The 16,620-nt window shown below is 31.0% G+C and overlaps 1 protein-coding gene across 1 annotated transcript; it reads left to right on the top strand.

Annotated features, from left to right (window-relative positions):
• The first annotated feature begins 12,688 nt into the window (after positions 1-12,688).
• LOC112028642 (nudix hydrolase 17, mitochondrial) lies at positions 12,689-15,814 on the top strand. The gene is made up of 5 exons (XM_024061331.2): positions 12,689-13,028; positions 14,290-14,401; positions 14,509-14,592; positions 15,069-15,197; positions 15,354-15,814. The coding sequence occupies exons 1-5, from the start codon at positions 12,931-12,933 to the stop codon at positions 15,483-15,485; spliced, it is 555 nt and encodes a 184-aa protein (XP_023917099.1). The 5' UTR covers positions 12,689-12,930; the 3' UTR covers positions 15,486-15,814.
• The last annotated feature ends 806 nt before the right edge of the window (positions 15,815-16,620 follow it).

Genomic DNA, 16,620 nt, shown 5'->3' with positions numbered 1-16,620 from the left:
ATTAGGCCTTGTACCCAATAAAAATAGTAAACAGCAGTTCACTACATTGGCCTCCAATCCTCAGAAAACAATTGATTCTAAATAACATTTTGCTCCTCCACGGCTCCGCCCAATAAACTAATACATTTGGAGAATGGTCACACAAAGCCTAAAATTTACGTGGACTCTCGAATCCAGCCATTCTAATTCTAGTAGAAACCTCAAAATTAAATCTGCAAACCAAAATACATTGGGCTTCCCAACACTGTCCGTCTCACTTCTAAATATAAACACAAAATTTCACAACCAACAAATATCATTTTTTTTAAATGTTGGAAGAGGAGTAAATGGTCATTTTGCAACCACATTTGCTTCATTTTCGTTTTCATCATTTTTATATTCTTTCTAATTCTTTAATAACTTTCCATTGTTTATTTTTCTTGCTTTTGGGATTGTTTGGGTTATTATTTTTTAAATACTTTGAACATTGTTTGCATTCACGGTAAGATAACAAGTTTTACTGCTTGTTCATATGAAGAAGTTTCTTCCCGCAATTATTACAACATGGTGGGAGATTCGCAATAATTGCTCACACTTCAAATAACTCAAGAATATTAGTAAAAATTTCATACAAGTGATTAGAAAATGGTGCTTAAAATATTCCCTCTACAAACAAAGTCGTGATTTTCATATGTGATCAACTATAAAGTACAAGCATGAAGATGAACAGTGATCTTCATGGGTGACCAAATACAAAGTGATGTGAATTTTAGTGTAAGTAATTATGACAAGTGTGATGAAAAGATTGATTTTCATGTGTGACCAGGTACAAAATCAAGTATGCCCATAACTTTCATATTGATCAACTAGTTGAATTACCGCAAGATGCAGTCTCACTTATTATTAGTTTCCTCTAATATTTCAATAATTTTTGCCAAGAACTTTGTAACTCAATTTGTTGGCATTTCCCAATATTTCCATTAAAGACGCCCAGGGTTCAACCCCCCAACTATTGATGTATAAAATTTTTTGTAAAAAATTGTAATCTTTAGTATTTTATTTTTATAAACAAAACATAAATACAATGTAGTGTGGTGATTGATCATACTATATATGTTTACAAACTTGAAATTTCATGATATAGTGCCAACTCAAGAATGCAAATATAGTTTTAATAATATATATATTAAAAAAATGCAAATATCCTTTGATTATTTTTTCACATTCTTAATTGTGTGTTATTTTTTTTTTTTTCCCTTTTGTTAGACTTTGTTTCAATTGTTGCAAAAGCAACTAAATTTGAGCAATAATACCATATTTCAAATCAATTGTTTTTCATATAAATTTTAGTAAAATGACACCAAAAGTTCATTATACTAAAATAATTAATATAAAAAAATAAATATATTTATTATATTAGCAACCTTTTTAATTACATAAAATAAATATCACAATGTTGATTCCATCTTAATGAAATGAGTTAGAAAATATAAATGGTTAAGAATAATTTTAGTGGGGGTCCCAATGAATAAGGAAACCACGAAGGAATTGAATAAACCTTTTAGTAATGAGCAGTGTGATAAGTAAGATACTCAATCTTATATAGAATTGGGATTAAAAGTTGGTGGGGCCATAGTTTTTCAAAATACTGAGCAAGATAATAGGATATATTCGATATAGTTTTAAAAACCAAATCGGATCAATCGGTTCAACGAGGAACCAGACCCTAATCCAATCAAAACCGATAAAAATTTATGGTTCAATCAATAAAAATTGAGAACCAAACCATTTTTCGATTCTTTGATCGTTCCAATTTTTAAAACCATGATGTTCAAATGTTTTGGATAGAGATGAAATGGAATGTGAAGTTTTTGTAACATATGCAATAGATAATAATCAATTTTCAAAGTTTTTAAAGGTAAGCAAATAATCCAAAATTTGGGCCATTATCTTATGTCACCAAAAGTTTGAGAAAATAGAAGAAATTCATTCGTGAATCTATAGTTGTTTTTCCTTTGACTAATTCAGAAAATGTATCTAGATAAAAATAAAAAAAATAAATGTATGTCACCTTAGGAGACTGGTGTTGTAAACGTTATGGGGACTTCTATAAAGAAAAGAGCAGCGAGCACGAATACGAATCCAGTCTCAAAAGCCACTATTGAGGTCGACTCTTAGCCTAAGTTTCTTGGATTCTTGAGTAAATATCTATAATTTGTGAAAGTTTTCTTTTTAGTTATTTTGTTAGTGTTCTTATCAAATGTAATAGAGTTGCTCTAACTTTTGCTAGTGTCTTAAATGAGAATAAGGAGGTCATTGTTTGACTTAAAGAATGTCTCTCCTTTCTCCTTCCCATTGTAAACCAAGATATTGAATAAATAAACTATATATTGTGTGCGTTTGGCTCTAACTTAAAAAGACAATTTATTTTACTATTCAACTTATTTTTACTACTATTCATAACTCTACTGCACTTTTTGGTAATATTCATAAATCCCACTGTACTATTTCAACTAACTTTTAGAGAGAGAGAGAGAGAGAGAGAGAGAGAGAGAGAGAGAGAGAGAGAGAGAGAGAGAGAGAGAGTGTTTGTGTGTGCGCCCGCACACACGTGCGCGTGCGTGCGTCGTTTGCATATAATGGGCATTACAAATTGAATTATTTTCCTCCCACAATAAAGTTAATCGATAATGGTTTTTAATAGATATGCATGGAAGAATTTGATTGTCATCACTTATAATTTTAGAGTTTAGTCGAGACTTACTTTGTCGCAATAAATAATCTCTTATTATTTTGCATTCATTAAGATTTTAGAGGGTAAAAAAAGGACTAGAATATTCTTTATAGAGATTAAATTCTATAAGGATGGGGTGTAAAACCTATGTTTTATACTATCCAATAAGTGATTGCCATATTAGCATTTTACTTAAAATTTATTAAAATTCAATACATCCTACCACACCTAATAACATCTCAATAGATTCCCAATTTGGTTGGATTTATATATAGGTATTAAAATTGATTGAGTGTGATTGTGTTTATTCTTAAATATGTGATAAGATGATGTGGCATGTTGGGATTAGAGGGGTAAAACATTGGTTTTACACCACGTCCTTATAGAATTTAATCTCTTCTTTATATCCATTAAGTTAGAGTTCACTTCAAAGATGGTTCTCTAATTATAAAAGTTTATGATGTATCTCTTTGTCAAAATTCAATAGGACTTTGCGTTAATTTACCCAAAATTGACATTTTGACAAAGGAAATATAAACAACAACGTCATTTTTAGGTTTGTTAATGCGAAAAATGTCACAAATAATAAGAAAATGATTACATTGACGTCATTGTAATTGTCAAGGGTGTAAGTTGCATGTTTTGATATTTAATTAGATGTCTTTATTGAAAACACCATGTATTAGTTTAGCAACAACGCTGTCAGTGTTGCAAAGTGTATTTTAACCCCCCCAAAATGCATTAATCTACACACACACACACACACACACACATACATATAAAACTAAAACCTCTGAAATTTTCACAATTATCTAACAAGTTTAACTTAAACTCAAACTCAAATGTTGATAAAAAAAAAAAAAAAAAACCTTTTATTCACGAGATCCCATTATATATATAAATATAAGCAAGAAATGAGAAAAATAGAACAAAAAGACTTGAAAATTGAGCCAGTTAAAGTCAACCGTTGAGGGCACATAGGTCAAGGCTGTCAAGCATATGGTTTGAATCTGAAGTGTATCCTAATTCCTATATGCTTATATAATTATTTAACGGCCCAATAAAACATTGATCGATAAATCCACAAGAACGCCACTACTTGATGATAAGAGTTTTTAAGTTGCTTTATTTGGTGTGATGTTCGACCGATAATACTAGTAAGACCCTAGTGATACACATAATATTATTTATTGTCGTCACGTGATATGGGATCGATGAATCCACACCAAAAACTTTTTTTTAAAAAAAAAAAAAGATAAATCCCCCAGAGCATTGTAGATGACAGTAGCTTAGTATAGTATATTGATGAGGAGTAGACTAGAGAGGGGAGGAGAAAATTGACATGAATTGAGATATGAATTATATAAATTAATGATAGTGACAAAATTAGGATGCTTCTAATTAACACCACTACCCATTGAATATTACTCGCGAAACTAATTTATAGCATATAATTAATCTTCCAACTAATAAACATAGTAGCTTAAAATCTTAATCAAAATTAAGTTTACAACATATCATGATTCACTGGAGAAAATGGGCAAATGCCCATTTCAAAAAAAAAATCCAGCATTTTGCCCCCTTTCCCAAACTAATTAGGGAAATACTTCTCTTTTGAAACTCAATTTTCTCAAAATCGAGTTATAAAAAAATAAAAATAAAAATAAAAAATTCTAGAGCCCTATAGTGGCGTTTTAAGGGGCTTATAGTGACGTTTTAAGTACTTATAGTGGCATTTTGTAACTCGATTTCTATGAAGTTGAGTTACATGCAATTTTTTTTTCTTTTTTTTACCTATAACTCTATTTCATGGAGATCAAGTTACAAAACGCCACTATAAGTCCTTAAAATGTCACTATAGGCTCCTTAAAAATATCACTATAGGACTTAACTTAATTTTGAGAAAATCGATTTTCAAAAAATTATGCATTTCCCTAATTAGTTTGAAAAAAAGAGCAAAATGCTAGATTGTTTTTTTTAAAAAGGTAAAGGCCAATTTTTTCCGTGATTCACAAGATTCAACTAGTATTTGTACACTTTTTTTTTTTTTTTGGTAAAGGGAAAAATATGATTCAAACTATAAAAATAAGCTGACATAAATAATGTCATTATCACTATACACTTGCATTAAGAGTGAAAATAAAAGTAAAGTCATACTACCCAGAAAGAACGTTAATTACAATGAGTTATTGAAGCATTCAAACTAGTGTGAACTTCCAATGAAAAATGGAGGACTTTTTTTTCCTTCGCAGTTGAATGATTGGGGACATGCCCTCTAATGTAAGGCATGTATTTTTTTCCATCCCGCCCACCCAAGTAGAAATTTGAGTAAGTCTTGCATGTATTTTTTTTTTTTTCTCAATTTTTGTGATTTTCAACTCATGAAAGGAAATATATAAGTATATATATATATATATAGCCTACAAATTAATTAGTCTATAGAGTTGAAAATCACAAAAAGAAACCATATATTGCGTGTTACACAAATCCTCATTCTTGACCCTTCCTTTTTTCTTTTTTCTTTTTTTTTATGAGTCTTGACCCTTATTTTAACATATGAAACCACGCCTCTCCAATTGTAACACGTAGTCGGTATTTTACTGTTAGCAACACTTATTGTAGCATTTAAAAAGTTTGTTGTGATACACGACTAGTCGGTCACATGTCGGTGGGATCTGATTTTCATATTAATTATATTATTATATGCTTTCCAAGTTAGCACTTATTTATTGTTATAAATAAATATAAATGTGAATCACTACAGATATATAGTTTATGTCATCGTTGACAAATTGATATGTGAATCCTGCCACACAATTAAATTCCCCAATTTTTTTTAATTTTTTTTAGCACTCGTGGAATGTGATGACGATCATCATATATATTATATAGATGATCATCATATATATTATAAAGGAAGTTCTGGAAAAATTGGGCACGAAAGTATGCGCCATAAATTAAAAAAGCAGGTGGCTGCACAATCATGTGGCATAAGCGCAAATTTCCATGCATATATAATTCCTATTTTAATTACATGTAAGATAAGAAAAAGGTTCCGAATTATAACTTTTATGTCGTAACTATCAATTTGTCATTTTAAAAAAAATAACAAAAATAACAACCACAAACTCTTTTTTCGTAAGTGTAAGTATAGAAATATAACTAAACTTCATTCTATCTAATCAGCCCCCACCTTGCAAATGATCCAATTTTTTATGTTAAGGTTGTCTTAACATTTCAGCAAATGGCATGTATATGGTTAATGATTGGGTAAGACGCACAATGGGCATACATATATATATATATATATACACACACACTTTACTTTGTTAGTGCATGTATATCAAAACAATTAATTGTTTTTTTTCTTTTACCATAAAAATTTTCTTTAAATAGTTCATAAACTAATATCCTCTAAGCATTCATTATCATTTTTCATACACTTACATACTGCCTAACCCAATGGCTAAGGCCAGTCTACTTATTCGTAATTTACTTTATTTATAAAACAAATTACTTGTTGTGCACACATATTGCTTATATTGAACTAACACATGCCTGTATGACAAGCTCTTGTACAATTTCATACATAATGTAACATTATAAAGATTATTCTTTTATTCTCTTTGGGATTAATTATGGGTCCTTAATAAATTAATTAGGCTAGATCACCTTTATTATTTTCCACCATTTATTTATATATGAAATCATACTCAATGTTCTTGTTATCAGTTCTATTGTCATTATTTTTGTCCTCCTCTAAATTATTTCTCTTCTTCAACTTGAATCGACTCACTCTTTGTACTAATGGATTAATCACTTTCCTCTAAACATGACTAAACAATTTCAAGTACCTCTTTCTCATCTTTTCACTAATAGGGGGGTCACCCCTATCTTTAAGCGATTTTTTTTCGTTTCGAATTTTATCTTTATGTGCATTTTCACTACTTATCAATCTTTAAATTCTTATTTTAACTATACTCATTTTATTAATATGTTAATGTTGGATCCCAAATAATATTATCACAAATATTAGCAATCCAAAATAACAATCACACACAAAAACACAAATATTTACGTGGAAAACTCTTTTTGAAGGGAAAAACTAAGGGACAAACTCTGAATCAATTCAATATTTATCAAATCAATTACAATAATTCATATGTATGTATCTTATTTACTCTCACACACACTAATTATCATTCTCAAAGGCGGCAACACTTTGGTCTCTCCTTTTTCATTTTCTTCTCCACGCACAGCTTTCTCTCTTGGTTGTCTTCTTTTTCTCTAAGCAGCTCCCTCTTGGCTGCTCTCTCTTTTTTCTTGTGCAGCACCTATTTCTCTGTTTTCTTCAATTTGCGGCAATACTCTTTGTTACTGCTCTCTCTTCTTTAGCTATCTTCTCGAAAATGGCAACACTTTACTTTCTCCTCCTTCTTGCGTTTCTCCTAAGCGAAAATATATTTTTTCTCTCTTGGTTTCACTCACTATNGTACAAAGAGTGAGTCGATTCAAGTTGAAGAAGAGAAATAATTTAGAGGAGGACAAAAATAATGACAATAGAACTGATAACAAGAACATTGAGTATGATTTCATATATAAATAAATGGTGGAAAATAATAAAGGTGATCTAGCCTAATTAATTTATTAAGGACCCATAATTAATCCCAAAGAGAATAAAAGAATAATCTTTATAATGTTACATTATGTATGAAATTGTACAAGAGCTTGTCATACAGGCATGTGTTAGTTCAATATAAGCAATATGTGTGCACAACAAGTAATTTGTTTTATAAATAAAGTAAATTACGAATAAGTAGACTGGCCTTAGCCATTGGGTTAGGCAGTATGTAAGTGTATGAAAAATGATAATGAATGCTTAGAGGATATTAGTTTATGAACTATTTAAAGAAAATTTTTATGGTAAAAGAAAAAAAACAATTAATTGTTTTGATATACATGCACTAACAAAGTAAAGTGTGTGTGTATATATATATATATATATGTATGCCCATTGTGCGTCTTACCCAATCATTAACCATATACATGCCATTTGCTGAAATGTTAAGACAACCTTAACATAAAAAATTGGATCATTTGCAAGGTGGGGGCTGATTAGATAGAATGAAGTTTAGTTATATTTCTATACTTACACTTACGAAAAAAGAGTTTGTGGTTGTTATTTTTGTTATTTTTTTTAAAATGACAAATTGATAGTTACGACATAAAAGTTATAATTCGGAACCTTTTTCTTATCTTACATGTAATTAAAATAGGAATTATATATGCATGGAAATTTGCGCTTATGCCACATGATTGTGCAGCCACCTGCTTTTTTAATTTATGGCGCATACTTTCGTGCCCAATTTTTCCAGAACTTCCTTTATAATATATATGATGATCATCTATATAATATATATGATGATCGTCATCACATTCCACGAGTGCTAAAAAAAATTAAAAAAAAATTGGGGAATTTAATTGTGTGGCAGGATTCACATATCAATTTGTCAACGATGACATAAACTATATATCTGTAGTGATTCACATTTATATTTATTTATAACAATAAATAAGTGCTAACTTGGAAAGCATATAATAATATAATTAATATGAAAATCAGATCCCACCGACATGTGACCGACTAGTCGTGTATCACAACAAACTTTTTAAATGCTACAATAAGTGTTGCTAACAGTAAAATACCGACTACGTGTTACAATTGGAGAGGCGTGGTTTCATATGTTAAAATAAGGGTCAAGACTCATAAAAAAAAAGAAAAAAGAAAAAAAGGAAGGGTCAAGAATGAGGATTTGTGTAACACGCAATATATGGTTTCTTTTTGTGATTTTCAACTCTATAGACTAATTAATTTGTAGGCTATATATATATATATACTTATATATTTCCTTTCATGAGTTGAAAATCACAAAAATTGAGAAAAAAAAAAAAAATACATGCAAGACTTACTCAAATTTCTACTTGGGTGGGCGGGATGGAAAAAAATACATGCCTTACATTAGAGGGCATGTCCCCAATCATTCAACTGCGAAGGAAAAAAAAAGTCCTCCATTTTTCATTGGAAGTTCACACTAGTTTGAATGCTTCAATAACTCATTGTAATTAACGTTCTTTCTGGGTAGTATGACTTTACTTTTATTTTCACTCTTAATGCAAGTGTATAGTGATAATGACATTATTTATGTCAGCTTATTTTTATAGTTTGAATCATATTTTTCCCTTTACCAAAAAAAAAAAAAAAGTGTACAAATACTAGTTGAATCTTGTGAATCACGGAAAAAATTGGCCTTTACCTTTTTAAAAAAAACAATCTAGCATTTTGCTCTTTTTTTCAAACTAATTAGGGAAATGCATAATTTTTTGAAAATCGATTTTCTCAAAATTAAGTTAAGTCCTATAGTGATATTTTTAAGGAGCCTATAGTGACATTTTAAGGACTTATAGTGGCGTTTTGTAACTTGATCTCCATGAAATAGAGTTATAGGTAAAAAAAAGAAAAAAAAATTGCATGTAACTCAACTTCATAGAAATCGAGTTACAAAATGCCACTATAAGTACTTAAAACGTCACTATAAGCCCCTTAAAACGCCACTATAGGGCTCTAGAATTTTTTATTTTTATTTTTATTTTTTTTATAACTCGATTTTGAGAAAATTGAGTTTCAAAAGAGAAGTATTTCCCTAATTAGTTTGGGAAAGGGGGCAAAATGCTGGATTTTTTTTTTGAAATGGGCATTTGCCCATTTTCTCCAGTGAATCATGATATGTTGTAAACTTAATTTTGATTAAGATTTTAAGCTACTATGTTTATTAGTTGGAAGATTAATTATATGCTATAAATTAGTTTCGCGAGTAATATTCAATGGGTAGTGGTGTTAATTAGAAGCATCCTAATTTTGTCACTATCATTAATTTATATAATTCATATCTCAATTCATGTCAATTTTCTCCTCCCCTCTCTAGTCTACTCCTCATCAATATACTATACTAAGCTACTGTCATCTACAATGCTCTGGGGGGATTTATCTTTTTTTTTTTTTTAAAAAAAAAAGTTTTTGGTGTGGATTCATCGATCCCATATCACGTGACGACAATAAATAATATTATGTGTATCACTAGGGTCTTACTAGTATTATCGGTCGAACATCACACCAAATAAAGCAACTTAAAAACTCTTATCATCAAGTAGTGGCGTTCTTGTGGATTTATCGATCAATGTTTTATTGGGCCGTTAAATAATTATATAAGCATATAGGAATTAGGATACACTTCAGATTCAAACCATATGCTTGACAGCCTTGACCTATGTGCCCTCAACGGTTGACTTTAACTGGCTCAATTTTCAAGTCTTTTTGTTCTATTTTTCTCATTTCTTGCTTATATTTATATATATAATGGGATCTCGTGAATAATATTAGTTTGTCATTGAGATGGACTTTTTTTTTTTTTTTTTTTTGGGGATGAGTCATGTTAGTATCAGCAGAATATGTAGTTTGTCCCATTCCAAAAATCCCATTGCTTAAAACTAATATATAGCTATTTGATTCTCTTACCCTTTTTTGATACTACTCCACAAATTTTCGTATTTTAATAAAGGTCTCAAAATCATTAGAATCTCAAAAAGAAGATGCATAGCCGCATTCACTCACCGAAAAAAGCGGCAGATCGCTATACACCGAAAGGAATATGATTATCACACGAAAGTTTCGAAAATAATCATATTCCCATTGACAATTCATTTTTATGTGAGTACTTGATAAAAAGAAAGAAGCAACCAGAACTTTGAATTTGGGCCAAGTTGCTATCTATGGTCTAAATATGGGAAAAGGTTTTTACTAATTCATTGACAATTCATGTTTATGCGAGTGCTTGGCATTGAGAAACTGGCAGTCTACTTTGTGTTTTAGACAATAATTTGCTGTTTTTGGTCTAAATATATATAGGAGGTACATTGTCATCACTCTCTCCCGGCTCAAGTGACGGAGAGTAATTAACTAATTATGCAAAAACTAGCAGTTAAGTTTGAATATTTTGATGGATTGAACTTAATAACCTTTAAGTTCAGGGTATGTCTTTCAAGTTTGGTGATTCCACTATCCTAGAGTCTCGAAAGGACTGATAATGAACATCATCAAACTCATGTGAAAAAACATTTTAAACTTGTCCAAATTGATATAACTTGTAGAAATATGCATGTGCTACTACTGTTACTCAGGCACTTAATTAAGAAAAAGAATGTAAACTGAAAAAAGAAGAAGTATTAAGATCTTTTTAAGCAATGAATTGGTATTGCGTTTTGACTTTGATAACTTAAAAAAAAAAAAAGAAGAAAATACAAATGTGAACTTGTATTAGCTAGAATCTTTGTTCACAAAAGAATTAAGTAGCATATTAATGATTATTAGGTAAAATACATTTTTTTCCTTAAAAGGGTGACATGACAAAGAGAAATTTTGCTCACCTTGGCCTGATGTATATATAATATTTTATTTAACATATATTTAAATTATTTATGCATATAATACATATTCTAGCTAGTTATATTAATTTTTTTTTTACATAATTAATTATAATCTTGAAAGAAATTGTTTTTTCTTCTCTCATAGTACTCTCAGATCAACCTTTCTATTTTTGTTTCATTATAATCTTATCATCGTCAAAACTATATATCTTATTAGTATTAGTAAAACATTTTTAACTTGTCCCAAACTAGACATGCCTTTCTCTAGCCTCATAAAAGAGATAAAGTAGGATAAGGCACCTATAATCTGACTCTATTACCTCATTGCCATCTTACTCACATGGCATATAGATCATACTTTCATTGGCATAGTTGATGCTGATGCCAAGGATTCCTATCAAAGGTATAGATCGCCGTTAAGTCCCATATCCACTGATAGCTTTCCTTGTGCACATATACTTTGTTTCCATAATCCCTTCAAAGTTCAAACCACCATTTTCATGTCATTTTCTTAACAAGCCATGCCTAATCATAAGAAGTAGATGCCCTGAGTCATGTCTGTGGTCAGGCTGTTGTGAACGTCTCATCTAGGGTCTTATCTTATGCCTAGATGGCTTAGGCCGGCCTTCCTAGTCCCATGCCTTAATTAGGAGCACATGAAGGTGGGGTCTATGGTCATATTCTAAGGACCCATGATGAAGAAAGCAATGACTTCCTAAATATTTAACCCCCTCCCCCCAAAAAAAAAAAAGACTACCTAAATAGCCCAATATTCTTTTATTTCTCATGATACTACTTCAAAAGGTTACTCGTCGCAGCCATTTTTACTACACCTGAGTGGCACTACTGGGTCTCACTTGCACCAGATGAGACCCTTAGATTATACCTCAAAACAGATAAAAAATTGAGCACATAGGGCAAGTTTTTTTAATGAAAAGAATTTTTGGTGGTGAATTTGTGAATTGTTAATTTGTGTGTAAAATATGAATTATTTATGTGAAAGAGAAGATGTTTCGAAAATGGGAAAATAGTGGAAAAGATAAAAAAGGAACTTCATTATTTATTTTTGAGAGAGAAAAAATAATAAAAAATAGAATAATATTTACTAAGAATAGAAAACTAAATAGAAAGTTTGAACTCCAACAACAGTAAAATTGCACGTGAATGGAAGTGAAATGGGAAAGATCCATTTTAGGATTAAAGATGGTAACAGCAAGTTATGTAAAAACAAAAAAGTGTGTGTTTTAATTAGAACTAAAACTAAAATCTAAATCTAGCCAGTCCCAGCAGTTGGATATTGAAAAGTGACAACCACATAAAAAAAGGGTCCATAACACATCAGCAATACGTAGCCTGGATCCATGCAAACGGCATTTCCCACAAAACCCAAAATAAATAAATAAATAATATTATTTGTGGGCCAAACAATGACGCTCTCTTTCTCTTCTTGTTTCTTCTCTCTCTCTCTCACGCACACTTGCCATTATTAAAGAGGGTGGTTCGGCTGTCCCTTTTGTCTCCTCATATCCACTAATAACAGAAGAAACAGAAACATTTCATTTCATTACAGGATCTTCACAACTTTCTCTCTTCTCATCCTTCATTATCTATAATAAGATCGACAGCTAGCAGCTACTGCTGCAGCTTAATTTTGTCTATTTTCTTGTATTGAGAAGATTATTGGAAGCAAATTTTTTGTTTTCGTTTTCAAGAATTCTTCCCAAAACCAATACAACATGGTCACTTTGATGTCTCAAGAAAACATGGTTGCTTTGGTATCTCGCACTGGAAGGCATTTGCAACGATACAACAAGGGTCGGCGCCAAGTTGTAGGGTTGGTTCTACTTCTCCCTCTCTCTCTCTCTCTCAAATTATATAATAATGGAATTGGTTTTCATAAATTTTGTTCTTTTTCTAGTTTCTTCATCTGGTTCATAATGTTTCATCATGAAATGGAGAAATACCTCCTCCTTCTCAAAAAAAAGTTACCCCATTGATCCATTAATAAGTTACGTCAATGGATCATTAATATCTGTTGGAAATTGTATCCTTTTGATGTTTTTCCTCTTTAAATCTTGTTTTGTGTCTCTTGATTAAATACAAGTTAAAGGTCACTTAATTTTTGTTAATTGGGGTTTTTTTTCAAAAAATTAAATTGTATATAAATTTCAAGAAAACTCACAGTCAATTATTAGCGTATCGTTAATAAGAGTCTTTTTCTTTCGAAAAAGTACTATACCCTTCAAATTCTGGGTAACGAAAGCTTTTTTTTTTTGGGTTTGACATTTTCAGTGGAGGCCTTTTTAAGTTTGTGCAAAATTTGACATTTTTCATAGCTAAAACGGTCAGAGACCGCCGATTGGAGGGCGTGATGGGAAAGGTTTACTTTTTGTTGGGGGCCACGAGCCGACATTTTACCTATCTTTGCTTCTGTTTTTCTACTCTACTCTACTCTTATCACCGTCAGAAAATGAAGAATAATGCTTATTAATCTATTGACCTTTAGCCATGTGGAAACTTCTTTTTCCTTACCCAAAATTTTATTTCTTTATTTTTTTTAACCCACACCACACCAGAATCCATATTATAAAGTACATACTTAATTTACAGTTTTTGAATTTAAATCTATGACTTAAATTTGCAACTTCCGATCCGTGAGGTCAAGACTCAATTTTATAATTGACATTAAATAGAAACAAAGAATCTCATGAAACTGTATTGTGAGACTTTGGTTTCATATTTGATAGAGTTCAGGCCAATAGAACTCATGTATCGTGAAAGAGGTATTCTATAAAACTATCTTGTAAGATTATGCATTCTGAAATAAATCCATAATTATAAATGATGGGCCTTATATTTTGTTTTAAGCGAAACAAAAAAGTTCTTGAATATCTTGGTAGCGTCAAAGAATTAAAATTCCTAGAAATAAAATTTTACTCTACAAAATTACACTCCTACTTTCAATGATTTAAATGTTAAAAGAGGAATTAATTATGAAGTGAATCCTATCTAGTAAATATTGAAGCTTTGTTCATGAGTCAACGAATGTATGTTCTTAGTAGCTAAAATGTACCATACTCTTTTGTGTTGTATAGATGCATACCATACAGATACAAGATTACAAACCAGACTTCCATTGAAGATGCAAGAGATTTAGAAGTTCTTGTCATCAGTTCTCAAAAAGGCAAAGGGATGTTGTTCCCAAAGGTACTCATATTGTTGTAACTATTTAGTGAATGTTATTATGATGTGCTTATTGTCTTAACTAATTTTAAATAAAATTACTTTCAAACTAACATGTATGTAATTCCCAGGGAGGTTGGGAAACAGATGAATCCAAAATAGAGGCGGCTTCACGGGAAACCCTAGAGGAAGCAGGGGTTCGAGGCATTATCGAGGTTAGTGGTTCTCTGAAGTTCCCAGTTTTGCTCAACTGAACATCAATATTGTACACACTTATTTTATAACTGAAAATCTAAAGATATAGCAAATTTCACAATTATTGAAGTGGTAAATTTTGATTGGTATATAATAAAAGTAAAATCAATGCTGGTTTTATATGACATTGATGGTGCACTAATTTACATCTTCCACCTTACATAGGAAGAATTTTTTAACAGTAGGGAATTTATCTCTCACTTGATTTTTAACTTGAGGAGATTAATAAATTACTTTTTATGCTGTGTTACCTAGGCGGTCATACAAATTAGTACTTGTATTATTATTATTGCGTTTTTCTTCCGAAATTTAAATCAGAGAATTCGTCTTTTTCCCCTACCGAAAATATTAGCGGGTGAAAACTCATTTGACTTATAATTTATTCTTGACTATTTAGTTTTGTAATGTTTTTGACATATGAAATTTCTTCTTGCAGTCTGAACTGGGTCAATGGAGTTTCAAGAGCAAAAGCCATGATACATATTATGAAGGATTCATGTTCCCTTTGCTTGTTCAAGAGCAGTTAGATTTCTGGCCTGAGAAGAATGCCCGCCAAAGAATATGGGTAGGCACAAATTTAGTGCTTTCCTATGCGAGTGTTTTGCCTAAATTTTGCAATATAAGAATGTTTTTCTTCAAAGAATTGCTGTTGTTCTTTTTTTTTTTTTTAAAGTAAAACTGCTGATGTTTATTTGTTATATATGTTGGTTATATGGTGTAGATGAGCGTGCAAGAAGCTAGAGAAGTTTGTCAGCATTTGTGGATGAAGGAAGCCTTAGATAGATTTGTAAGTCGGCTGACTTCTCAACAATCTGCTGAGGAACAAGCGAGGCCTACATGTGCAATAAGCTAGGACGACAAATCTGATTTGTAAATAGGAAATTGTTGAAGCACACATCAATCTTGCTGTAATACCAGATGAACTAAGGAAAAATAGGATCCAAAAAGCAAGAAAGAGTGACTTAGAAAAGGGATAGCAGAAAGTTGGCTATTCTGTTTCTTGTTTAGCTTTCTTGGAATTCTCCTCCAAGAAAAAAAAAAAAAAAAAAAAAAAAGAGGAAAAGAATCCGGAGGTAAAAAGCTGTGCTAAAGCTACGAATGTAGCTAGCTGAGGATTAGAAACTTGTTCACGAAATTTGTACATGGTTTCTAATAATAAGAACGTTCTTGTTTCAGAATTCATCTTTTGTTGCATCTCATTATGTGAACATGGTGACAGTAAAATGACTTCAGTGGTGACTCTTTTTTGTCAACTTCAAGTCTAATTTGATACTTATCTGTCTTCAACATTTTTAAATGCAAATTCGACATGGCTTGTTGATAGTTTCATCACAATGATGTGTTGCCCGCATCGCCATCAAGACCAACCCCACTTCCTGATTTCATTTGGCAATTGAAATGAGCAAAGCATAACATAATATTATTAATGTTAAGTGTTGTGTTAGCCTAGCCCCAACATGAAGCATTATCATAAACCCATTTGACCTTTCGAAAATTTTCAAGTTCTATATTTCTATTCCATATAAACTAGACAACCCAAAATAATTTATTTTATTAAATTAATACACGGGGCCCTAATTCTAAAGTAATGAAAATAATATCCCCCAATCAGATGGAAGAGTTGCTAATTTGTGTCATTTTGGCCCAACTCTAGGATCGCCTAACTTTGACCAACTTTGTGATATTCGTAAAATCTAATATTAGTTGAAAACCCTATAGCCCCTCTTCCTCCTCCTCAAGAGCACCGTTGAAAAACGACTACTATTGTAGTTGGAAAAGTTTCTTGAACAACCAAAACAATATAGAGAAAGATATTTTAGACCAAATCAAGAAATTAGAAGGATTGGTTGACGGTTAATCTTCTTTACCCACTACAAAAAAACGCTGGCTATAATAGCATTTTATTTAGCGGTATTTTTAAAAACACTGCTATAATTCACTATAGCTGCATTTTCAAAAAAATGTTGTTATAGGTAGTCTATAGTCAC

Source organism: Quercus suber, unplaced genomic scaffold (genome assembly GCF_002906115.3).
Source record: "Quercus suber isolate HL8 unplaced genomic scaffold, Cork oak 2.0 scaffold_227, whole genome shotgun sequence".
NCBI lineage: Eukaryota > Viridiplantae > Streptophyta > Magnoliopsida > Fagales > Fagaceae > Quercus > Quercus suber.
The sequence above is the reverse complement of the archived record's forward strand: the minus strand, read 5'-3'. Positions and strand labels throughout refer to the sequence as shown.